Source organism: Calliopsis andreniformis, chromosome 5 (genome assembly GCF_051401765.1).
Source record: "Calliopsis andreniformis isolate RMS-2024a chromosome 5, iyCalAndr_principal, whole genome shotgun sequence".
Classification (NCBI taxonomy): domain Eukaryota; kingdom Metazoa; phylum Arthropoda; class Insecta; order Hymenoptera; family Andrenidae; genus Calliopsis; species Calliopsis andreniformis.
The window spans coordinates 9,778,529-9,804,496 of record NC_135066.1 but is presented as its reverse complement, the minus strand read 5'-3'; the positions used below and the strand labels follow the sequence as shown (position 1 = coordinate 9,804,496).

At 36.9% G+C, this 25,968-nt stretch overlaps 2 protein-coding genes across 4 annotated transcripts; both read left to right on the top strand.

Annotated features, from left to right (window-relative positions):
* Positions 1-121: 121 nt before the first annotated feature.
* On the top strand, positions 122-20,792 carry LOC143179824 (uncharacterized). 2 transcript variants are annotated; one of them, XM_076379204.1, is made up of 3 exons: positions 122-357; positions 14,083-15,140; positions 17,270-20,792. In XM_076379204.1, the coding sequence occupies exons 1-3, from the start codon at positions 122-124 to the stop codon at positions 18,457-18,459; spliced, it is 2,484 nt and encodes an 827-aa protein (XP_076235319.1). In that variant the 3' UTR covers positions 18,460-20,792. The 2 variants fall into 2 exon arrangements, with proteins under 2 accessions (XP_076235319.1, XP_076235320.1); XM_076379205.1 differs by lacking the exon at positions 122-357 and adding an exon at positions 9,693-9,966.
* Positions 20,793-21,838: 1,046 nt separating this feature from the next.
* On the top strand, positions 21,839-25,713 carry LOC143179085 (uncharacterized). Of its 2 annotated transcripts, none has more exons than XM_076378108.1 (7): positions 21,839-22,172; positions 23,265-23,499; positions 24,061-24,193; positions 24,271-24,488; positions 24,565-24,711; positions 24,793-24,966; positions 25,493-25,713. In XM_076378108.1, the coding sequence occupies exons 1-7, from the start codon at positions 22,157-22,159 to the stop codon at positions 25,623-25,625; spliced, it is 1,056 nt and encodes a 351-aa protein (XP_076234223.1). In that variant the 5' UTR covers positions 21,839-22,156; the 3' UTR covers positions 25,626-25,713. The 2 variants fall into 2 exon arrangements, with proteins under 2 accessions (XP_076234223.1, XP_076234222.1); XM_076378107.1 differs by having other exon boundaries at positions 21,843-22,172; positions 24,790-24,966.
* Positions 25,714-25,968: the final 255 nt, after the last annotated feature.

Genomic DNA, 25,968 nt, shown 5'->3' with positions numbered 1-25,968 from the left:
TTGACGAGACGAGCCGAGCCGAAAGGGGACAAGAGAGACGGAGACGAGACGGAGAGGAGCATGAGCTTCGCGTTCGTATGATGGAAATTGATTTTCGCGCGTGAAACGAAGACCAAGTGGCATGGAGGAGCCGCAGAAGCTGTTTCGTCTCCCGGGTACCATCGAGGAGGAGGAGGAGAAGGATACTGAGGCCCAAGGGCACTTGACGGTCCCAGAGAATCCGAATACAGCCGACTCACCCTTGCTGGGACAGAGGAACGCTGGAACCTTGTCCAGTCTCCCGAGGAACGTCACCCTCGTTAGGGTCAGCACCCAAAGTAGCAGCATCGGTGGCGTCGGTCGGCAAGATTCCACCAGGTGAGTCTAATTTCACTATTAATCTCTCCTTTCTCGTGTTACTGTGTTACTGTGGCTTTATGAGGATTTAGAGCAGAACTAAGGAGGATCTTTGTTAGACTTTACTGGTATTCTTGTACTTCCTCTATGAGAGTGTATGTACTAACTAGAGATAAGATCTACTTAAATATACAGACTGTCTGGTTTAAGTGAGAATTGTGAAATATTTCAAAAAATATGAAAGGTACGCAAAAATTACATATCGTGATGATATTTAGGATGACCATGAGAACCTATGTGTAAACTACGTTTAAATTCTTTTAATGGGATTCTATGTATATTTTTTATTATCTATATATTCGTGTAGCTAATGTCGCAACGTTTTTAAAAAAGTACTTACATATGTACATGTGTATTTTGCACAAACCATTTTCGCTATATGAAACGTCAAAAGTGACGTTCCTCAGGCTTAGTACTACCTAGTATACACAGTGAAGAGACTGCCTGGTGAGACTGTACAACATGAGTGCCTCAATAAAATGAAGTTTTGTCTGAATAGTTCTTTTGTGTCCTTTATATTTTTACTAATAAAAACTTCAATGTAGGAAAGAATCGAACCTTTTAGAAATATTTGTAATCAGCACAAACTCATCTACAAGTAAACTGAAAAAATATGTTTGAGTATGCTTCTAATCGCATTCTTAAGAATTTCTTTATAGATTCATTTTCAAAAGGCAATGATAACTTTCTTTCATTCTTATCTGATTTTTTTTCTATTATATAACAATAGTACTTTTACTATCATATAATAATATTGATAACATTTCTTAAGTTCGTTGATTTTATCAAATAAAACAGTTTTACTTAGAACAGTCTAAAGAGAAAAATGTGTATTGTTAATTACATCTTCAATGAAATCAAAGTAGGCTATTATGACTATAAATCGTCTTCAAAGATGTATACGTCTCTATAATCTTGTCAGCGAGTAGCGAGCAATGAACCTTTTATCGATGAAATACTATACTTCAAAAACAATCTGCTCCAGGATTTGCAATCTGCTACGATCTGTCACGTCTGTCTAAAAGAGTCATCTGTTTCTCGATCCGAGCATGACAGTCCTCGGAGACCGGAAATTTCTACTTCGCGTATGAGAAGTGAACGTATTAGTGACTCCAGCAAACCAGCTATAATAGCACGACAATTACTAAACAAAACAGCCGCGAATAGTTTAAGGATCACGTGGCTGGTTCCCAAGGTAGCGTATCTCAGTAAACGCAGATCATCATTCTCAGCTGGAAGTCGGTTAAGTTCTGTTTGAGGGATTCATTGTCGACGCGCTCTGGCGCCAGTTGTTGTTTGCCACTCGAAATAGATGCATAAAAATACCAGGAAAATATCAATCACCTCACGCGGGTCAAGCGATCTCGGCAAACAATCACGAAGACAGAAAACTTCCACGTAAATACTGTTATCCATTCAGGGAAATTACAGCATCCACCAGTAAATACAAGATTCCGCGTAAAAACGCACCGAACTGCAATTACGTGTCAAGCAGAATGAAAATATGCGGTAGAAACTGGAACTCGAGAGGAGAACTGAAAAAACCATGACCTCGTAATTTGGCTGTTACAGAGGCTTGAAATCTTTGGTAATTGCTCCCCAAGTGGCGAAGGAACTTTCTCTCGTTTTCGCGAGGTTCTTTAATCGAACCCATCGCGACAGTTCCAGCAGCGAATGCCTCTGCGCCAATGCCTTTATGATTATTTATGTATATCATCGTGGTTTTCATTATGGACAAGTACAATTTATGGGGCAAACTTTAATTAATGTCAGCGTGCTGGAATATATTTCTTGGCAACGCGAGGCTATGCCTCCAGCCGTCGTCCACTGTACTCTGTTTACCCTGCTCTTGTATAATTCGCGTTTTGCAAGCTGGTCACCGTTTATCAGAGGCTGGAAGACACTGTTACGTATGCGGACTGTGTTACAGCGGTTGCAAAATTTGCAAATGAGACGCCGACCTTCGTCGAGGACTGCTAATCTTGTTCTCCTCCATTTAATTAGTGTGAAGTTTTATGTATATTAAGGGTTATATGCATGCAGGCACTTTGAAAGATATTTATTCGTGGATTCTTTTATTTTTTTAAAGCTTTAGGAGTCGTCGATGAACCCTTAACTAACTCTGTGAGGTCTTAACGATTTTTTACTGATTTTTCAAAATTGACAAAATAGTCACCTGTTTTGGTTCCGTATTATTGAACGATATTATTGAACACAGCAGTTAGTAATTTTTAAATCCAATATTTAATAGTTTGTCGCTTTTCGTGAACTTGTTTGATTATCTACTTTGCAGTTTCACTTGGACTTGTCATATTTCCCAGTACAACTGCTTTTAAAAAGATCACGTACCTCATTCACATGAGAAAAACTGTTACAAGTCTTCAGAATAGTAAAATAAAGATTTCTATTTGCATAGTATCTTTTAATTGTCTATATGTATATGCATATCTATACGTAATACCTATTCTTTTAGTGAACGAATAAATCTGATCCTATATTGCAGAAAATTGCTTAATTCCCCAACGATTAAAAGCGTTTTATAGTCTTTTCCGCCTTAAAATGTCGCTGGTGGCAGTCCGTGGGCAAAGTTAATCGCAGAAATTCATAACGATGTCCGCGATATATCAGATTTCGTATTTCCGGGACGAAAGACGACACCGTGGCGGATCCACGCGATTTCTTTGCAGATCTGTGTTTTAGCGCACAAATATTAGCAACGTCTATGTTGCTGTAATTGAAGAAGTCTAAAATTACATCTAAATCCAATATAATCTGTCTGAAAAAACAATTAAATTATTACGTAAATTAAGTTAAACCAATTAAACGATTAAAGATGCATAAATTAGTGTGCTAGACCAGCACAGTTCAATTGAAATTAATATGGGACAATAAACAGGTATACAGAGCGACAGGAAACATGTTTTGGATCTACATGAACCTAGTAATCCAATTACCCAATTATCAGCCGCGCGTCTAATCTGACATATTTATCTGTATGGATTAAGCGTGCAACAGATATGCCTAATAAGCTAGTTGACGCTAGTGACGTATTGACTGCAACATCGCTTATGGGCATTCGCACTGTATATTGCATCAACATTAGTCTTTCATAAAGCGTGTTGCTATTAGCATCTTCAAACTGGAGTTAATGATTTTAAAAATTGTATTTCTATTATTTACAAGTAAAGACTAAATCAGTAATTGTAGAGAACAAATTCTAAAGCATTAGAATAATGTAAACAGTGTCAACTGTTTAATACACTAATATAGTTTATTCTGATTGAAAATATTTGTAAACTTGTCTATGAAAATTTATAGAATAGTTTTTAAATTAGTTTCAAATAAGATCATAGTGATATAAAATATTATAAAAGAGAAATTTCTTTGAAACTTGGAACATTGATCGTTTGTGGTCTTTACACGAAATAGGTTACAGAAGTTCTTAAAGAAGGTCAACAATTTCTAAATATCCGTAAAAATATACGTTTTACACTAGGTAGGAACATTAAGAAAAATTTTCATGCGCGGCTGAAGCTCAAGACTCGTCCGATCTCGTTAGTTTAATTAAAAGCTCGTTACCGAAGTTGACGACGTTGGGTGCGCGACAAGACTCGGCCGACAGTGAGCTTGCACCCAATGACACATTAACGCGTGACTTTTGATCCATCGACACCTCGAGATCGGGCAGGAAATTCGAAAGCGTTTTGGTATGACGAATCGTGAGAAAGTGAGTGCCACTTCCGGAATAAGGACCAGAAGAATCGACGCGTCTCGGTCAAAATCGGCCGCGAAACGACGCCACGTGAAACGAGACTGCGGGTTGGTTTTGTTCAAAGAGATAGAATATGTTTTATCACTCAAATAATTGGATTCGAGTAACAGGCCAGGACGTTGTGTAATTTCAACGAAAGTAGTCGACGTGAGTTACTTAGACTTTGTACCTTTGTCTATTATTGTGTTATTTATATTCTTTTCTTTGGGTGACAAATGGTGCTGTGTTTTATTTTGTTAATGACAAAATGACAAAATGAACTGTTCCTGTTTCGAGATTTTAGCCAACTTTATTGGATGTGTAAAAAATGTTGTAAGGTACAGATTATCAGAATCGTTGATTCTTTTAAGTAATTCTCAGAGCAATTTGACTTGCGTAACATACATTTGTACAGAGAAATTCGTAGAAACTGTATCTACTGGCTTACCTTCTTTATTCATGAAGTTGTGTTTACCAAGGATTACATTATTCTCATTACTTTCTCTGAATCATGATAAGCTATAGTTTGCCAAATATGTGACATATAGGATTTTTAAATTAAGTTCAACGTCTGTTTAGTAAATTACTTTCTTGAAATTTCAACATTTTAAGATTTAACTTCCTCATCAATTTATCATCCATGCTATTGGGAAAAATGATACAAACTTATCTTACTTATGCTAAAATTAAACATTATTATATTAGCGTGAAGTATCTATTACATACTTATTTAATTACACTCCTTTCAAACGATATTTCATTATCTTCCAACTCTCCTTCGAATAATGCAATATAAACGTAGAAAGTGAGAGGCGCTAAGCACAAAAAATAATCGAGAACGCTCTACTCATTTAACATTAATTAATCCTAGCCGTACAACGATGCCACGTCTCTTTCTGGCTTTATCAATCAAGAAGGAATTCTGCTGTTTTAACAAAGAAAAATAAAAGTAACTTTGCCGCCAATAATCGAAATTGATTCTTCTTGTCCCAAATAATACTAACAACTTAATTAGCAAGGATATTTCGTGGCAGTCTATCGAAACAAGTAGGTCTGAGTTATCAACCTTCCGTTCCCTAGAATTATCACCGTTCTCAATTGACGCCCACAAACGACACGATTCTCTCCTATGGAATAGCGCCATTATAATGCACGCGGAATAAATTACTTACTGGGTAGTGCGATTTACCGTTGGCCCGTGTTGATCGAGCCCTTCCGGCTCGAATTTCTTTCTGCACCGGGAGTCAAACGTTTCCGAGGAAGCTTCAATTCATCGAGCAAAAGATCGAGTTAGGCGCTCGAAAGGGGTGATTAAATCACGACGAGGAATGAAAGGACTGAAGTCGCGGGAATTTCTGCGCGAATTGATTGAAAGGAATAGATTCATTCACTTTCGAGCGTTTCAATTTTGATTAGCGAACCATTGTTTTGTTAGATATGTTGCGTGCTGAAATGGATATTTGTAAGAGTAGATAGAGAAAGTATTTACAAGTACTTTGATGTTGGAAAGAATTGCATTTTTTTAGAGTGATCGATCTTAGGAGGCAGAAGTTTCATTGATTGGATTAGGTTGAAATTTTAGTATCTGTTTTAATGGAAATAAAAAACCATCGTAAATGTGCACTAGGTGGTACTCAATAATGATTTGAATCGCTACATGTAGAGAAAAAAAGCAGGAGCTGTTCACGAAACGCAGTAATTTTTTTATTTTTCAATTAAGGAATTCTTTGTTATGCAAGAACAGTATTTTCCTCGATCATTATTTCAACAAAAAATGAGGAAAGATGGTATTCTTTCCGGAATTAGTGCAACTCATCACAATAAAATTTTTTATATATAATATGAATAATAGTAAATACATTTACTATTTATACAATATGCATATAATATGAAAAATTGAACGAACTCTGTTTAGGAATGTTAAACTATATCTAGTTAAATATCATCTATCTACTTTTTCAATAATATCAAATTTTTTATTTTTCTGTATTTTAAAGACTTTTAAGTACTCCTCTGAAATTGGCGAATACACAATGATAAATGTATCATATCTTTATATATTTTCTTTATCAATTCCACAGATGATGATCGATTTTCTTTATCAATTATGCTATAAATTTTACCAACCATTTACGAAATATCAAGTCATAACACGTCACCAATATAGCACAACTGAATAAGTTATTTCTTAACAACATTTCTACATTATTATACTACAAAGATAGTAATAAATACATGTAATACAATATAACACCTTCATTATTAGTAGTACAATTTTGTATAATTTTGTTTTGTCTACCACTTAATTTTTATTTATGTACTACTGTCATAATTACTAACACATTACTATAGATAACCAAAACATAATAGCAAAGTAATCATTATGTCACGTTATATTATACAGAATGTTTTAAAACTCAAAATTTATTTTACAAAAACGAAATATGTAAATATTAAGTATTGAGTAATTCACTGTTTTTCGTGAATTGTCCTATTATTAATATATTCTGAAATAATTTGTTCGTAACGTAATTGTTACAATTTTTTATGCCAGAAATATAATGAAAAAATACACAAACCAGAATTATATTTTCATAAAAATAAAAGAATAGTGGATTACTTGATTGCACATTTAACATTTGCCAATACTTGAACTTTCCCCATCTATATTATGTCAATTCAATTTCTCTTTGTATAACGACGAAGAATTCAAAATCATTTTAAAGTAAACCAGTCAACATGCTTGACCTCGTTCCATGTTTCCCATACTTCGTGCAACCAACTACCATTGCGAGAAGATTCAAACTGAAAACGATATTTCCTACGCGTTCGATCATGAGAAACAGTACCCTGCTTCCGTGCACGCCAAGGATCCGCTTTCAACGATCTTTCAAAACGCGTCGTTGCGTGCAATCAGCGATTTCGCGAAGGATCGCGGAGTGCGATTCCGATAAGGAGATGCGTCGCTGTTGATAAGACATACCGTCGACTTTCTGCCAGTCAAACGAATGGTACGTCGCGCGAGAGACGTCTTAAGCTCGTTTGCATGACGCTCCAACATCCCGCGAGTAAGAAACGCTACCAACGTGACCAGTGCAAGGCAAACGAAAAACAGATAGCGCCAATTAGATAAAACGAGCCAGTCTGTCTTATGAACGTTGTATTTCCCTTGACACTACTCATTTATCTTCGTCAACCTTCAACGTGCTTTTGTGCAGAAGCGAGAGTAAACAGCAAAAATTTACCTAATGTGTTATGGAGAACATCTTGGGGAACTTGAAGACTAAAGACAACGATCAGCAGAAAATTATTATTAAAAAAGATTGTGATTTCGTGTTTTAGTTTGATGGTGATACAGTGTTTAATCATCGAAAGATTGAGAATAATTAATTAATTTTAGAAATTTGTGAGTGAGTTCCATGTGCAACTCTTATATAGTGATGTAGTTCCTTGATCCTCTACTTGACAAAGAGCGAACAAATTTATACTAATTTATGTAACTGAGGAGTAAATGACTGTAAGACTAGTCTCAGTGAAAATTTGTTAAAAGTACCTAAATTCAGTGTCTGATCATCCACAGACTGATATTCCTGTGTACTTTCTCATCGAATGTAGTCTTTGAAGAATTGTTTTATAAGACTTGAAGATTGGATATGAAGTTGAATTCTGTTCCCCTGAGTAATTGTCTCGATTAGCCAGGAAAGAGAACTGGAACTGTCAGATTCATATCTTTGTCATAAAGATAGAACGAATGAGTTCTCCAGTCGTTTAAAAGACAATCCGTAAGAGGAAAAAATGTCTCAGATAAAGTGGAGAACGTATGATGTGTTAAGGTCGGTCAACTTCAAACAAGTATAAAATAAAAGGAGGATAAATGATTAAGATATAACACTATTATTTGCTGATGAAAGGTATACTGAACGTACCCATCATTTCAGAGTCCCAGTAAGTAAAGAATAGCATCAAAATATGCAGTAGAGCAAAATATTACTAACTGTGCATTCATCTACACTACAGATTTAGTGTTTGCATAACAAAAAATTGTAATTCCTCTTGATTGAAGTTCAACGCTATATCTACTACTTATAATAGTTAGCAACGATAGAAAAAAATGGCACAGCAAAAACGAAACTATGTTACAACTCAAATTTAAATCAATCTGTCAAATTCTCAAGTCGCGTCATAAAAATTACTAAGGAATTAAGATGTATTAGTAATATACTAAATTCACGTCAACTTCGATACAATTCTATTTATTTTCATGAAAAAATAATGAAGAAGAGTCTAATCGAAGTGCAACCCACAAAGCTTGTACAAGAAGCTAAAGAGAAGCTTTAAAAACCAAGAGAAGAGTAAAACGAAATGTGAAGGGATTAAATGGATGTCCAAGAGATGACTTCACTAGGGAAGGAAGGAAGAAGGGATCCTAATAATGGAATCCCTGATAGGATATCCTGATTCTCGCGCGGCGCTCTGCGTGATGTAACCAGCCCATTTCCTCGCAAATGAAAAGAGCAAACGTTATTGTTAGTGGCTGATAAGTGGAGACCGCTGACCAGGTATTGGCTGCATATGTATAAGACGTCCTACCTCGTTGCTCGAACATCAGTAGATCATCCACTAGCAAACTCGACGGCTATCTATCGGTTTTGTCACCGCGAGCAGTCGTTTCCACTGCAGTTACGCTGAGAGCATCTTCATTCGACCGTCAGATAAAAGGCGATGCCATAGAATCTCTCGAAGAAGAACAAAGAAGCAGGCAGGTTTATCCTTGAAAGGATCTGGAAAATTTTATTGATAGAAACACTCTTGGGGCCAGAGATAAAAGGTTCAAAGTAGAAGCATTTCGCGCCAAGATTTCCACAGCCTCTTTAACAAACGGCAGATTAAGCCAATCGATCGATCCTTGAGAAAAATCACCAAGGAGAGACATAATTGATAAAAATGATGCGAGGTATTGTTCTTTCTAGCTGATTATTGCGATAAGCGTGACGGGAGATTGGCCGCGATAAGTGAAAGGTCGACGGCGAGGCAATAATTGATGACGGGAAAGTAATGGTGACGTATTGCTCTACCCTGACTACTGAATTACAACATTTTTAGTGATTCATCTACCGACCCACTTCTGTAACGATAATGAGTATCAAAATATAAAGATAAGGAAGACGTCTATCATCACAGGGTGTCGCAAAAATTGGGCAAAAAAAGGGGATTATCACTGGTTGTTTAGATATTTGTCTACAATCTTTAATTTCGTCAAATGTGCACGTGTGCATGGGAATCCTGTCGCATGTTGACAAGTTATCTACGATCGTGCAGAAAAGCTCAAGATTGTTCGACTGGACAAAAAAATTCTTTAGCTGCTAATCCTGCACAGATAAGAAGCGAGAAATTGAAAGTGCAGAGAAACGAAACGTCAGTAGTATAAAGTGTTTCCAGAGGATCATATGGAGGAGTGATCTAAAGAAAATGAAAAATTGACACAAAACACTTCAGTATTTAAAGCAAGAAATGAATATAGTCGAGGAAGGAATAATAATAGCAGCCTTCAAATGAATAAAAGAAATCTTTGAATACGTTATCAAGGATTCACAATTAAGACAAGTTCACTTCATTATTGAGTTAACTTCGACTTCAAGAAACCAGCTGTTTTAATCCAACTAAAAGAAAATGAACGGAGACGTTCCAAAAAGTCCAATTTTGAGCGAGAAATTATCATTGGATCATGGAGAGAAGCAGAATCTTCTGTCACCTGTTACGCCAACTACCCCCATAATTGTCAAAGTGACGAAGAGTACAAACGCGTCATTTCGAAGCAGGTAAATCGCCTTTTAAGCAACAAACGCCTATAAAGAATAATTTTTGCTGCGCAGTAGCTTCCACGTTAATGAATGAGATTGTAAAATTAATCATTATTCATTAATACCGTGAATTAATGTCCATCACGCTTTGTCAACATTCGTTGGATATTGCTTTGAATCGATTTCTGTCGTCGTTCTGCTATTTATGGCTGGAGTGTTAATTTGATAAGCAAGTATTTTTTAACGGCTCGTTCATGTGCGTTTGTTCAATTGTTCGGCCAGACGGTAACAAGAAAACAAGTCGTGAAAATTATTACGCGCTTGTAGGAATTTTTCTTTATGGACAGGTTGCCACCTAATAAAATTTTGAAATGACAAAATATTAAGGATTAGAGACTCAAAATCAAAAAATCTGTATATTGATATTCAAGGAAGTTTGAAATGAAAATGCAATTTTAAATTCAAAGATACTGAAGTTTTAAACATTTTGGAGATTTATGGCAATTTTCTATACCTTAGGGATTATTAATTTAAATTTTAAAAAGTCTCATATATCTTATTGAGATTTAAAATCCATCGTAAATTTACATATTATACTTGTTACTAAAAAGTATAGCAAATCCCATATTGATTGCTGAGAAATTTTACTCATAATTAAATTTATGACTGCCAATTTTCAGCTAACTTAAAAGTACTTAGACTACTTCAACAGTTCAAGCAGTCGCTATCAATTTTTCCCACACAATTCCCCGAAAAATCTCAGCCACCTCTTTGCCATAAACGGTGCTTATCAACATCTGATAACGTGGGAACTTAGATTCACCGATATCTCAAAGACGAATTGTTCGAGGTCATGTAAAACCGTGTAAACAGAAATCAAACGTTCATTGATTGAAGATTCAATTAAAAACAAGTTCCATTCACTATAATACTTGCCATAAATTTGCAGAAGAAATAGCAAATCATAGTGAATCGGACTGAAAACCAGAAAGTCAAGCGTATGAATTCGTTTATTTTTGATCAACACTTTAACATTTTAAGTGACACGCGACATTCATTATAAATGCTGTCATATGGGCAGTAAATTTGTATTTACATACAAATTATTTTTAGTTCCTTTTATATCCATTCTGTAATACTCTAGTAGTAACAGTCGATTAATATTTTTCACGATCACATAAAAATAATCATTCACATAAAAATAGAACGAAATACAGAGATAAAATTAATTTTTATTATTTACGATTGCAACCCAAAATTAGCTTTTAGAAAGGTGCTTAAGCAGTCAGAATCAACAAATCAACAAATTTCTTGCATTTTCCATTGAAGAGTATTCAAAAAAGAATATATATAAAATTTCTGTAATATACTTAGGAAAACAGCAAACAAAACTTCAAGTTCGTTACCCTAGTTCAAAAACTGCTTTGACTGGAACTAGTTTTTACGAACTAAACTTGAAAGAATAAAAGCAGACTTCTTTATGGAATAAAGGAAAGCAGTCGCACAATTTACATTTTCTCATTCCATCCTAACCTATGCATAAGTGACATAGCAGTCAAAGTTTTAATCGTGATCGTTCGAACAGTGATCGACAATGGTCGAACGAAATCGCGGAGCTCTGTCCGTGTCGACGACTCCGCCGGTTGATCTACGCGTGGCAATAAATAAATTGGTAGATAACAGTTGCTCTCAGTTATCATTCGAAGTTAAAATGGCGACTTCCTTTCTGCAGTACGAAAGGGAGACGCGTTCGAGGAGCCTCTGCCGGATCATCGAACCTGTCGCAGCAACACTCCATGAATAGTTGGTCTAGTTTCGTGAGTCAGAAATCGAAAAGAGAATTCATCGAATAAACCATGTGTGAAACTCAAAGTGCAATATCTGTTACCTCGATGCTTGGTGCAACATCCAATTGAACAGAATTAGCGCGCTAATCCGAAAAATTGCTGCCGAATCCGCTTCTATTGCGTCGATTTTGCGCGTAAATTGCGATTAGATCGAGTTTATCAGTCGCTGGTTAATCGGTTCGTCGGGTCTGACACGTTCCCGTGCCTCATTTTCGCTTCTTCAATGAGCACACAAATCTGACAGCTGATACAAGTGGCAACAGTGGTCTGATGATAAAGCAGATGATCGAATCCTCTTAATCGTATCGTCGAAATGATTTTCGAGCGCGAATAATCGTTAGAATACCATAGACAGAGAGAACGATCCAGTAACACGTGCGATACGGAACGAAAATAGTCGCGCGTTTCGTGGAGTTATCACAATTCTCAGACAAAGTCTACGCATTTCACGATAAATGTGACGTAAAAAGAAATTGGATCGAGTCGAGATCGGTTTGAAGTCTCGACGAAAAGTGACAAAATTTGAAACGGAAAGTTTTGGGAGACTGGACAGAACTCATCATGAAAAGGTTCAAGAACGATGGCGTACAATGCGAAGAGACCCATCGTGAGTATTTTCCTTAAAATGCGAGGTTGATGGAAATTTTGTTGGATTCTAGAATACAAAGTCGATTGTCCATTGGCGACAATAATTTGTTTCTCAAATAAAATTGCACATCTATTCTTCTTACAACGTCGGTGTTCATAAACGTTTATTAGGTGTCCTTAATTAATAGGTAACCTAAGTATATTATTTTATAGAATAAAAATATTTGGAAATTAATCTTGTTTTAAAAACTGAGAAAGTGAATAAAAGATATGATAAATATTGACCTTGTCTCTGGGAAAGTTGTTACAAACTTAATTTAAGTGCTAAATAGGTTAATTTCCTATGATGTCTGTCTTCTGTGACTGTTACATAACTTCATTTTTTATTTGAGTAACACAAGATAATCGATAACTGTTCAACAGAAAAATACATCAGTATTTTGTAATTAATCTACTAATGAAACTGTAGGAATCTCGGTTTTAGGTTTTTTTTACATTCCGTTGCCTTGAAGAATGTGATGTTTAAAAACAATTGAGTGTTTGAATTCAAAATGAATTCCTAGAGAGGAAATTTTCCTATTTTGTTCGATTTCAGCTTCTGTAGTTCTTCGTCGCGTTTAAATTAATGAAGACGGGTGCTCGAGCCTCGATTAACATTGGCAATGAGCAAAATGTGACGCAATAGTTTTTATTATAAATCATTCTTGTTAGTCACGTTCACGCTTCAAAGAGAATTTTCGCAAGCAGACTGACTTATTACGAAAAAGGAAAGAGATGAACGCAAAGCTGTCAATCAGTGTTAGAACAATGTGATCCAACGAAATTTGTTATTCAAATCTTCTCTGATCTCTTTGAGACATACAACGCGTGCAAAACTGATAATAAGCTGAACGAAGACCTTGGCGACGTTTCGTAGCACATGTAACATCTTCAACTACTAGGTGAAAAAAATAATTCATTCTCTTCAACCGCGCGGGGAGATTGTGTGAAATATGTATAGTTATTAAAACTGATACGTTGACCAATCTCTTGTTTCTATTTTTACATTAATCACATGTAAATTACGTGTTCTCATTGTTTAAACGTTGGGGACTGAAAGCTGACTAGTAGCGTATGATACTTGACATTTAGATAAAAAAATGATTCATATAAAATATCATTAAATGTTATTGAAAGGTATTTTCAAAAATAAGAAACGATAAAGTCAATAATTTTTACCCATTTTTAGGAATACGGTCCATGTAAACAAACTTGTTTCATTAAACTTATTGACTGTATTCACTTTACTTTTATATTTAGTTAGTACTACTTCCAGAGAATGACTATCCTGACTAGAGAAATAATTTTATATTCTTATTCAGTTAATTACTTGTTATGTTACTTATTAAAAAAATATGCATCGAGTTATAGGGAGCATAATATTTGAATTATTTGACTCATTGATATTAAGTCAGTGATATTAAACACACTAAAAAGAGCAGAAACTTGCCATTCTACTAATAGAGATCATCCGACCGATACATTCCAATAATGTATGAATAATGTTATGTATATCAAGATATAATGTTATACTATGAAAGAGTCAGAAATATAGAACCTGGCAATAACTGCCCACAGTAGCACCTAACAATGTTCAATTTCCCTTTTGTAAAACATATTCACCCCTTTTTCTCAAACCAATCAATTCCGAAATTTTCAGGAGCCGTTACAGAGCAGGTCCCACGCGAAAAGTGCGTCGCAGGGCCGTGCTAAAGAATGGCGACTGCAACGTCCTGCAATCCCGCATCTCCAGACGCTCGCTACGTTTCCTCCAGGACATCTTCACAACCCTGGTGGACACTCAGTGGCGTTGGACGTTGCTCTGCTTCAGCCTGTCGTTCGTACTCTCCTGGCTGGGGTTCGCGGTGATCTGGTGGCTGATTGCCTTCACCCACGGTGACTTCGAAGAACGTCACCTGCCCCCGCACCAGATCGAGAACAACTGGACGCCGTGCATCTACAACATCTTCTCCTTCACCAGCTGCTTCCTCTTCAGTATCGAGACCCAGCACACGATCGGCTACGGCAGCCGTTCCACCACCGAGGAATGCCCCGAGGCGATATTTGTGATGTGCATCCAGAGCATAGCTGGCGTGATGATCCAGGCCTTCATGGTGGGCATAGTGTTCGCCAAGATGAGCAGGCCGAAACAGAGGACCCAGACGCTGCTCTTCTCCAGGAACGCCGTCATCTGCCAGAGGGACGGTGAACTCTGCTTGATGTTCCGCGTAGGTGACATGAGGAAGAGCCACATCATCGGAGCCGCGGTTCGAGCGCAGCTGATCAGATCTAGGACCACCAAAGAGGGCGAGATACTGTCCCAGAACCAACAGGAATTGGCTGTGGGCACAGATGGCCAGAATGGGAACCTTTTCTTCATCTGGCCAACGACGATCGTGCACAAGATCAACGCTGAGTCTCCGTTCTACAACATGTCCGCTGAGGACATGCTTACGGAGAGATTCGAGGTTGTAGCTATACTGGAAGGAACTATCGAATCCACCGGGCAGACTACTCAGGCTAGGTCCAGCTACTTGCCGCAAGAGATACTCTGGGGCCACAGGTTTGAGCCGATGGTCACGTATTCGAAGGAGAGACAGGGCTATGAAGTGGATTATTCACTGTTTAACAGCACCACACAAGTCGACACGCCGTTGTGCTCGGGCAGGGAGCTCGCCGAATTTTATAAGGTGCAGGAAGAGCTTCGTCATGGAAACGGTAAGTTGCCTGGCACGATCAGTGCTAGTGGCTTGTGTTTGCGCATTCGGTGGTAATTGTGTAGAGTAAGGTACACTTCAAGACCGATGTCATTAAAATCGGTAAGGCATACCTTATTCAACATAATTGTCCATTCAGTCTTGCATGATAAATGTCGTTCGTGAACCTTTTGAATGGCCTTATGTCAAAGTAGAATACAAATTTTTGATTCAAATAGAAAACAGAAGCTTTGTTTAGAAAAGTTGTAAGCTTTTGATGTGCAGTTTATACGATCATGTTCTAATAATGTTATTTAACTGTTTATTTCTGTATTATTCATTAGAATATTACTTTTTCGAAGATACTGTCATTTTTAAAATCTTTTTTCCCTCTAAGCATTTATTTCTTAAATCCACATCAAATAATGTATAGCATAATAAATATAAAAAATAATTCAGTACTATATATACAAAGTTTTTATGCATTTTTATACGAAATACAGTAGTAGAATGAAATATACACTCTTTGCAATATATTTATTATAAATTACTTATCCAACTTATAATCATCAAAGAAAATCTTCAGTACAAAAAACACGCATCCAGAAAACAAACTGAATATTATTCATTAATGCACTGAACAGAACTTGTAGAAAGAACGACATTTGCTATGCAACAAATTCATTGTTACGGTTTAACGGTACACACTTATCGTGTGAAAGAAAATAGAACGCACTTGCCAATCAAGATTAGGCAATCACCATGAGATTCAATCCTAAAGCAATAAATCAAATTGCCTCCACTTATCGCTGACGATAGTCAGCACTCCATTATCTCGCTGAAAAGATTCCCAGTGATGCAATTCACCCTTATTTTCGATACATTCTCTACCAAACACTCATCATAGCTCTAGCAGCACGTTTAACGCCAAAGTAGCCCAACGCTCTTTGTATACCACGAGACTCCGAGCAACCTCGAGGTTTCGGTAGACCAGAATGTGTGCCGCAATTATAAATTTCCATCGTCCATCGGCATGGCACAGAGTAATAACGCGTTGCAAAACAACCACTAACGACACAACAAGGTCGGCTAATTGGGATGCACACGCAAATCAAACTAATCGATATCAACCACCCAGCCTCGTGTCACGCTTCGTCTCATTCCGCTTTCCTGTGCTTCAAACGCTTCGCTTGTTTGCCTGCTCGTTTCGGTAGCTTCGCAAGATTCGTCCTTGTCTGACCGCTGGTGCTGGATGTACCCATAGATGGAGGCCTGAGGAAAATTCCTAGCGAGCCGAGATCAGCGCCGGTCATGCTGAGCACTGTCTACCAACCCGAAGCCACGGAGTACTTTGTCCCTCAAGGGCACTCATCGCTGGGATCATCGAAACTCCAAATTGACATTCCATCGATCGACGACTGCCCAGGTGTCTGAATGAACGTGGTTTTGAGGAATGGAGAGTGGAAGTAAACGAGAAAGATGTGCGAAACAAATAGATATTCTTATAGCGATCGATATGTTAAAAGAGATGCCTGAAGAAACATCCATTCTCGAATCAGATTTAATAACAGAAGACCAAGGGTCATGGAGAGGCTGTGAACTATGACATTGTAGGCCTACGTGTATAGGAGTCATTTCTGATTGGCTCTGAACGTCTGAGGAAAGATTCTGGTTTACCTGTCTCGCGCTTGTGTCTGTCTTTAGTGTCGTTCTGACCTCTGCCCGACGTGTTCTTGTTGAAAATCGTTTCGTGACACGATGCGACGCAATGGGGAAGTGGTTGGTATAGGGTACCGACTCATTGGTTCATGAATGTCCGTACACTTTCTAAATCATCTCTAAAACTGAACAAATCTCTTGGGTTTATTAGGTGGTTCTACCAACTGTATGGGAACTGGGGTTTAAATTAAAGCATGCATCCCACATCATTTTCCAAAATAATTTCCAAGCGCATTAATTTAATTCGAGAGGTTGGACAAAGCTTGGGTTACAAAGTGTCCATTAAAATATGTAAATCCTTTCCTTGCAGTAAAAATCCCCTTATGAAAGGTCATAGGGTCATTAAACTTTGATACTGTCTACCGATTGAACAATCAACACCAAATAGTCTAAACATGTAAAACTGTCCCTAAGCAACAGACTACTTTCCAGGTGTAATAGTCGATGAGGATTTCCTAGGGGAAACCTATCCAGACGCACAGTGCCATTGTGGTCATCGTCCAATGACTGTACCCAATCATCGACAAACTCACCCTCTGACTCACGTGGACAGCATTAGAAGCGACAGTAGCGTCGAGGAAGCGACCTATCGAAATGCCTACAGGGATTCGAGCTGTCAAGGACCTTTTCGAGATCACAACCACTACAAAATCCTAGATCTAGATCCTGACAGCATTCAGGTGATGGGAGAAGTCGAGCTGCAGCAACTACCAGAGGCAGTAAACAGAGAAATCATAAAGAACAGTCGAGAGATCATATATGAAGAATCGGATACTCCAAGAGAGGGAAGTCCCCTTCTGAGATCAATTAGCGGACGACGTACGATCAAATATCCTCTATTAGATGAGGAAAGGAGACCTCTGAACAGCTCTAAAAGGAACCTTCATCATAAAAACCTTTTGCGATGCTCAGAGGAGGATAGAAGGTCACTCGATGGCTCTAGAAGAAGCTTAAGCGGGTCTAGGCGATATCTGTTAGTGCCTTTGGATAATAGAATTTCAGAATCCACCGTTAGAGAGAATTTGCCCGTGTCTAGACAACATACGGGTAGCAAAGAATACCTGAATTTAGCCAGAAAAAACACTTGCGTCAAAGAGTCGAAGGAAACTCCTGAACTAGGCATCGCAGGAAGACAGAGTTCAAACGACGACAGACTGACTATCGAAATGGAGAGGTCTTCGAAACAACCATCGCCTCATCTCCAGAAGATAGCATTATCCGAGGACAACAGAACGTCTCTATCAGATCCTAATTTGTCCCCGAACGAGTATGCTTCTTCCTCCAAGAGTCGTCGTTCGCCTGCCCCAGTGTTACCGCTCTCGCCGACGTCAGATCTCTCTCCAGAATCGGGATTTTACGAAAGTCTGCAATGGAACTCTAGCCCAGAATGTGTCAAGAGGGATCTACGATTTCCCAACGAGTCTGTGATCACTAGGAACAGGAGGAGCTACGAAAACGCGCAACTGCAAGACGTAAACGAGATCCTGTCCAGACCCAGCAGCGAGAACAGTTCCTTGAATAGCGAGGAGTCTGCGAAAAATTCAACGAACGATAACGTTCCTCCCAAATGCGGGGAGAAAAGCATTGTAGCGAAACAGGCGGTCTCTTACACGAGTGTCTGACGAACGCTATCTATATACTACTCCATGTGCCTTTTCGCAAACGTGATTCTACCACTTCCAAGAGCCAGTGCAATCATATGTGTTGTGTACAGCCAAATTAGCGTTTATTAGTGAAATGAGATACAGAAGTGTTCGGTTATGATTATGATTTTCACCGCGAGTTAATAGTTACGCTAACATTTTCATAATTTTTTGGTCAAATATTCAAATATTCAAGTTTTCAAATCTTTCTATCTTTAAATATTGATGCATTGATACATTAAATTAATTGAATTTTCAGATATTGTAATGTTTACATATTTAAATTTAAAAATATAAAAGCAAATTTTTAAATATAAATACGTAAATATTCAAATTTTCTAACATTGAAGCATTAAACGTTGAACATTTGAAATTTTCAAATCATCAGAATCTTTTTACATGCTCCAATTTTCGAATTATAATTCATGGTATAAACTCGGCTACGTCCTCGCGAATGGTTTCATATGCAGACCTGAAAGGCGTAACTAGATATAACCGGACCTCTCCGTAATTGTAAATGGTTGTTGCTTAACCCATGGTTACGAACGTTAAAATGATGCGTTAAAAGATTTAGGGATGAGATGCTATGTAGTGACCTCAGAAAATTAAAGAATTCGATTTGTCGCAAAACAGACTGTAAATATTGAAATTCTTTTCAAAGTTTTGTATTTTCTGTTCAATGTACATTGAATTCAATTTTCGAGGAGTCTGATTGTAAGTAGATATTCCTTAATCAATTTTGAATGACTGTGCTCGAGGACTAAAAGGTTCAGCGTAAAATAGACAATAATATAGTAATTATAATATGTAGCAACTTTCTACCTATTTTAAATTTATGGGAATTTATACTATTTCCCTATTCGCGACTATACATTAATTATTGATTACTCTAAAACCGCGGGTCGGTTCACACGAAGCTTCCATGTATACGTTATGTAGAACTTTTGTAATTTAACAATGTTAGTTGCCTAGACATCGCGATAAACAGAAAGTTAATTGTGAAAGAAGCGACCCTCTTCCTTTTAGCTTTTATAAGCGTCTCGAAGGCTTCGTTAGAAATATTCCTAGGATGTGTAGAGGACGAAGTATGCAACGCTTTAATCGCATTAACCCTCCATTTTATCGCGAAATCAAATTTCACGAATCACTCTGTGCCTTTTAAATAATTGAGCAGGTTGACTTTAAACGTTAAAATACGAGTGTTCAAAATCGCCGTGCTCGTTAGTTTTAAGAATAAAACTCGCGTAGGTTTAATCGGAGTATTTAGCGACGATGTGAAATATATTTTTGCAATGCGATACGTACAAATGCAAAGTCTGAGTTTGAAAGTTTGATTAAGGTTGTCGACGCGTCATCCGTTTTATGTCGATTCCGATGAAGCTGATAATCGTTACTATTCTAAGAAAAGTGCACGTGTACACGCAAGAATGTCCAGATCTTCAGATAAGTTGGATACGTGTTGACAATTTAATAGCTGTACTGACTAAAACATTGCTCACAGTTTCAAACACTGTGAACTAGTTACTAGATAGTTATCCTTTATTTTAATCTGTATAGATCGCAATTCAGTCTAGAGAAAATCATTAAATATGACTAACACTAAGCAAGAGTTATCTTGAAAATACTATATGACACAGTATTTTAATTGTAACTGAAGAATTATCAGAACACGCATTTTTACTAAAAAAAAAAGTGTATAAGTAGTTTCTGAATATAGTACAATATAAATCGCTCTTCAAGTGAATTTGTCAATACGCCTCTAACTTTGGCTGACAGGTTTCCTCAAGTTATCCCTTAAGAAATATTGATACTTTCTAACGCGTCGACGATAAAGAACGAAGGGAAACACGAAAAGCCAGTGTATTGTATTTTTGACAATAAGAGAAAGTATCCGTCTAACGAAAGTGCCTCGTTTTTCTTTCTATTCCTACCAGAAAGAACACAACGCGCGTTCATCGACACGATAAATTATAGCATCGTTCATATTTATTGCTTCCAGAAATCTAATGTAATTACTACTTCGACATTTGTATATAATGTAATATGAAAAGAAATAATCGATCCAACGTCGATTCAATGCACGAATGTATAACTATTTTGAATATTTCTCTGCCATTTTAGTCAATTTGCAGGGCGAGCTAAATTACACCATCATTACTAAGGTGAAGTTTGCTGGAAAGCCTCCGTAAAAAGGATAAAAATGTCTGAATGATTAGTATCTGAATAACTTTTAGGGTCATAGATACCTGCCATCGTGACTTCTAGCATAAAACGTGAAAGTGTTATTTGTAATAAAAACCAATTGAAACATAGACCGAGTGTACTTTCTTTGAACCTCTGAAATTTTCATGTGAACTGTTTACTACTGTCTGTTAGTATGAGAGAACACAACACTATGAACACTAATTTCTTGTTCCTATATTAATACTCTGCTACTATAGCAGAATCAATATGACTCTGCTAATTTGCCATCTTTATTATTCATAGTCCACGCAACTATAAGATAGATAATCGATTTTGCTTCTTAGTTTTAAGCGTCAGGAACACAAATAGTATCTTTAAACGATAATTTAATTTGTTTTTCACAATTAGCAGGTTAATACCATGTCTCTGGACATTGTATCTCTGTTTTCAACATTGACCTGACCGCGAGCAGTTTTTAAATATATAATGAATACGATATGTCTGATAAAGTACTTTTCTTAGTTATTAAACTGTATCTTACTAAGTGGGAAAACGTTGTTTAGCAATGTAAGTAAATGAATGTAATAAGTATTATAAGTCATACATAATTGAGTCCTCAAACTCAAGAGTGCTAAGGACAAAAATGTTTTTATTTTTAACTGATCATGAAAAGAAGAGATATATTAAATTTTTTACACAAAATATATTAGAAATTTTATGGACTTTGTTTATTATCTTTTTGTTTCTGTACGTACTACTCTAAATTTTTTCTACTTACGTATTTCTCTAGAAAGTAAATAATTACAATTCTGGTTTCAATGGAATGCTTAGTTGAAGGTTTTGCAATCAAATCAGGTCAAGACAGTGTCCTGCTTACTTTGCAAAAGCTCAGATTTGACAATTATAACCTTTTCCATACTAAAATTTTAATCATTTATATTTTCTACTTATATTATCATTTCTATCGGTAGTTTAAACAAAACGTGTTCTACCACAGTTTCAACTATTTCCCGCCAAATATTTTCTCATATACCGTCGAAAGTGTCCTACGTTTTCGCGCAGCTCACCTTGTATAGGTAAACGATTATTTATAAATTATTTATGATTTATAAAAGCAAACGCGCGGGAGTGTCCGAAGATGATCACGAAACGCAAACAGTTTCGCGTGACGATCGAACCTGTGCGCAGAAGAAACAATCGCGAACGGCGCGATAACCTTTTTTTCCACGCTGTCTGCACGCAAACGGTTCCCATCAGTTCCCATTTCGCGAACTGCTGCATGTTTTTCACAGTTGACATCGCGGTTCGACGCTCCGCTTTTGAACATTATGCCAACTATCCGCGGGACAGCCCACCTCCGTGCTCTGGCAAATCGTCGTGACTCAATTTAAATACGGCCAATTATTGCGAAATGCTGACTTGGCGGACGATGCTGACAGCATAAACGGCCGGCGACGAAGACGACATTAAGCAGTGCGAAAGTATCGACATTATGCCGAAGACGAAGGGTAAGTGATCCAGAGGGAGATCCCTGAAAACGTAGTCTGACCCTCCTCGAGATCCCCGTTAATCCAATCTAGCATCTTTCAAATTATCCACCAAGGGAGGGTGATCGAGTTTGTCTCGAGTGAGGTCATCAATGTCACACGAATGGTTGAAACTTTACTTCGATATCAAGTGCAACAATTGTGGGAAACAATGTTCTTTGTTCTAACAGTGACTTCTGATTCAGTGAATGGTTCTATAATGGTACATTTTCACGTGACACTAAATCGTGACTTTTGTCATCGTGAAAACTAGATGTGACAGTGAAACTTAATGCTATTGTATCATTGTACAGTGTCATGACAACAAAAGTCAAGTACTCTCGCGTGAAATCGTACCTTAAAACACCTGATTTGACACTTGGTTGCTCATTTGGATGTTCCTCGATGAATGACATTCTAATATTAAGTGATCAACCATCCTTTCATTAATTTCATTCATTTGGAAGTATCAGATTCCCTAGTTATATGCCTGTTAATGTGTTAACTACAGCTTGAAACTTATTTAAAATGAACTAGTTTTATTTGCATGCACTGTCATTCAAGTCTTTCATGAAACTAAATAAAGTTCTATGAGTAGTCCATAATTCATTCGACCTCAGGAAGATACCAAATGCTATAAACTTGTCAGTGAACACTGAGGTTATATCACAGAAACACTGTGATTTATTCATACTGTGGTACCGCAATATTTGAAAGAGCTTTGCTTATAGCACCTGAGGTTTATAGACGCGTCACTTCACACACACAGTTGAAAAGTGCTTTGCGTGAACTATCTTACTTAACACATTGCCATACCCCGCCAAGGTAGATTTACCTCTTTCACGACACATCACTGAATGGCCAAATCAATAAACCTTTTTCGCACTGAGTTTCATCATAATACAGAAAACTACGAAAATCGTCAAGAATGTTGTATTACCAAAATTTTGTACTACCAAAATCTAAAGATAAAACAGTCAGTGCTCAACCATAACGTAGGCAGTTGATAAAGTATTAACCATGTTGAAGATAAATTGTTCTAAAGATTTCTTTCCTCCTTCAAAACGCACGCAGATCCCTTCAGCGAGGACGTATCCCTCCTTTACCCCAACAAACACAGTGATAGGTTCAACAGATTCTCAGAGGGCTACTCGGAAGCACCGATAATCAAGGGAGTAGTGAGCCAACTGAGAAGATGGCCGTCAGATTTGTTTTACGCATTTTTGGCATCCTGCTTCATCATTGGAAGCCTGGTCTTCCTAATCTTCGTCACGGTGGTCATTTGTTTACCTCCCGTGATCGGCAATAGGTATCGGCGTTAAGAACAAAATCATTTTATAAAAACTGCTTTTTATCCTTAGGGTTAAAAAAGTTTTTCTATACATTGGAAAAACTTATACGGGATATTAATGACAATGTGATACATTTCTTCAAAATCGACTATAGACATTGATATAATTAAAACACTTTATATCTATCTATATTTGACAACGTTTACCTTTCAAATTAGGCGCCATTTTGAACTGCCAAATGTACTGACCCGGAACATTGACGCAATAACAACTGCCATCAGCTGATCAAATATTTCAGATATTGAAATGAGAAAAATGATCAGATAAATGATATATGTAAATTTTACTTTCCTTAAAGAGTAATTAATTTAAATTAATGGAATAAATTAATATTGTATAAATTCTTTTGTACTGTAAAATCTTCTAATCAGAAATCTAATTATAAAGTCGAAGCTTCTGTTATTCTTGTTGGGACTGTTGTAAATGTCTATAGTCGATCTAGAGAAAATATATTTCATTGTTATTTACATTTTGTAGATAATTTCTTATCGAAAACTACACTACCGAAAACATTTCAGCCTACAAGCAATTTCATTTGTGGAGATCGAAGCGTCGCCCAATGTCTACTTCTTCAAATTGGAGAACCAGAATTGGTCCACCAGGGAATTCTGTTACATCGAGACTGCAGCTCGCAGGCATCCAGATTTACACGTAAACATTCCAACGAACGACTAACATTCTTTCAACTCCCACGCTTCGATATTAATACACAAAATAAAATCGTGCAGGTTTATTTGATAAATCTGTTGAAAGACGAGCCCGCTAGGACAGACGTAAACGCATCAACTGCAGATGGAGCAAAACTGAGGTTTAAACCAAACGGTACCATAGCAAACAACCATACTAGTTTGAATCAAACCCCAGAGGAACTACTCAAGGAGCGACTTGTATTCGCCAATGCGAATATAAGGATCATCAACATGTCGATCGACAAATTTTTTAGAGGGTGAGAAATCAAGTTCCAAGTTTTTTTCAAATTCTCGTCCATTCTTGCTGGCATAAGTCAGACGATTTTTGCGCAGTTCGAAGCTGTCGACAATTGCGAAAGTTTTGAACGACGAAGTTTTGGAAATGGCAGCGAAAGCACAACTGCTTTGGTCTGTTCCTGGGGTCGCTCTCAGACCGAACACCTATTGTGTCCTGGATTCTATGCAACGATTCCTTTGCAAGTGAGCGCAAGTTGAATATTGGGAAAAATTGGAGGAAAATCCATGAAAACTGCTCTACGAGATCTTATGTCCTTTCAGCAGGAACAAAGATGAGTGCATACCGGACAAGCTCGCGACGATTGAACTAGAAAACGACATTCAAGCAACGGGAGTTCCGTGTCAAGCATTTATGGGATTCATCATGCAGGAAATATCGAAAAGCGATTTTCATGAGAAGTACACGTTGAAGGACGCCGTGGAAAAATATTGTCCAAGGTGAATATATGAATAAATTTAATTAATAAGTTACATCTAATTAAAAGATCCAAAGGGTATAACAATTAAGGAACTCTAATTGAAAATTAATTTTGTTCTCTTTACAAATATGTTTATCAATTATTGAATACAAATTCATAATTTTATAAATAGTTATGAGTCTGTAAAAAAGGACAACATGAACAATCGAAAATTATTTTAATTTATGTCGAAAATATGCAGGTTGTTCGCGAATGAAAATCTCTCAAATAAAAATCCAAAAAAATTTAAATAATGGATGCAACTTTAATAGAAAGAAATTCTATTTAATTTTTGTTTACACTTTTTCCTACAAAAATTTCTTATTTGTTGCTTTCCTCGGACCTTTAAATAGATTAAACTTATTAGATAGATAAGATAGAACCTCTCAAGTAAATTGGAAGTACACAGGGCGATCCACTTTAGACAATTCTCATGAATACTATGAAAATATTCGGTAATATTAGGTTTAAAGTATCACATTTCACAAAGTTGTTATTCATTTCAGATTGTACTATTGCCCAGAAATTCGGATTCTTGACTTCAAACCACAGTGCTCGACTGATGCATTAGATTGTCCTGCAGTATATTCAAGCACTTTGACGCAAGAAAACTCAAATTTGGAAAACTTCGTGATGTGACAATCGACGAATCGAGACTTTATTACAAACTGTACACATATAGACTCTAAAGTACAATATGAAATAACATGTAAATTTTTTAAAAATTTCCTCTCTTTCATTGTTCTTAAACTCCCATGAATTTCTTCTAACAGGTACTTCTATTTGAATGTTCTATGTTCGTAGAGGCAAAGGACGCCCAGCCATATCCAAATTTCTCCAACTACGTATTAAAATTCTGAATATTTATCTAATTTGTATTACGTTAAAATATTTCATGTCCTCTGAATCACAATATTTATTACTCGACAATATTTATTACTCGTGGATAAATGTATTGGACTAGATATTTCGAATTGACATA

Bases quoted from the DNA above. Each gene is read 5' to 3' on its own strand.
- LOC143179085 (XM_076378107.1), top strand. The intron at 23,500-24,060 runs GTATCGGCGTTA...AAAACATTTCAG, and splicing joins CCTCCCGTGATCGGCAATAG to CCTACAAGCAATTTCATTTG. The intron at 24,489-24,564 runs GTGAGAAATCAA...ATTTTTGCGCAG, and splicing joins ATCGACAAATTTTTTAGAGG to TTCGAAGCTGTCGACAATTG.
- LOC143179824 (XM_076379204.1), top strand. From the start codon at position 122: ATGGAGGAGCCGCAGAAGCTGTTTCGTCTCCCGGGTACCATCGAGGAG. The intron at 358-14,082 runs GTGAGTCTAATT...CGAAATTTTCAG, and splicing joins GGTCGGCAAGATTCCACCAG to GAGCCGTTACAGAGCAGGTC. The intron at 15,141-17,269 runs GTAAGTTGCCTG...ACTACTTTCCAG, and splicing joins AGAGCTTCGTCATGGAAACG to GTGTAATAGTCGATGAGGAT.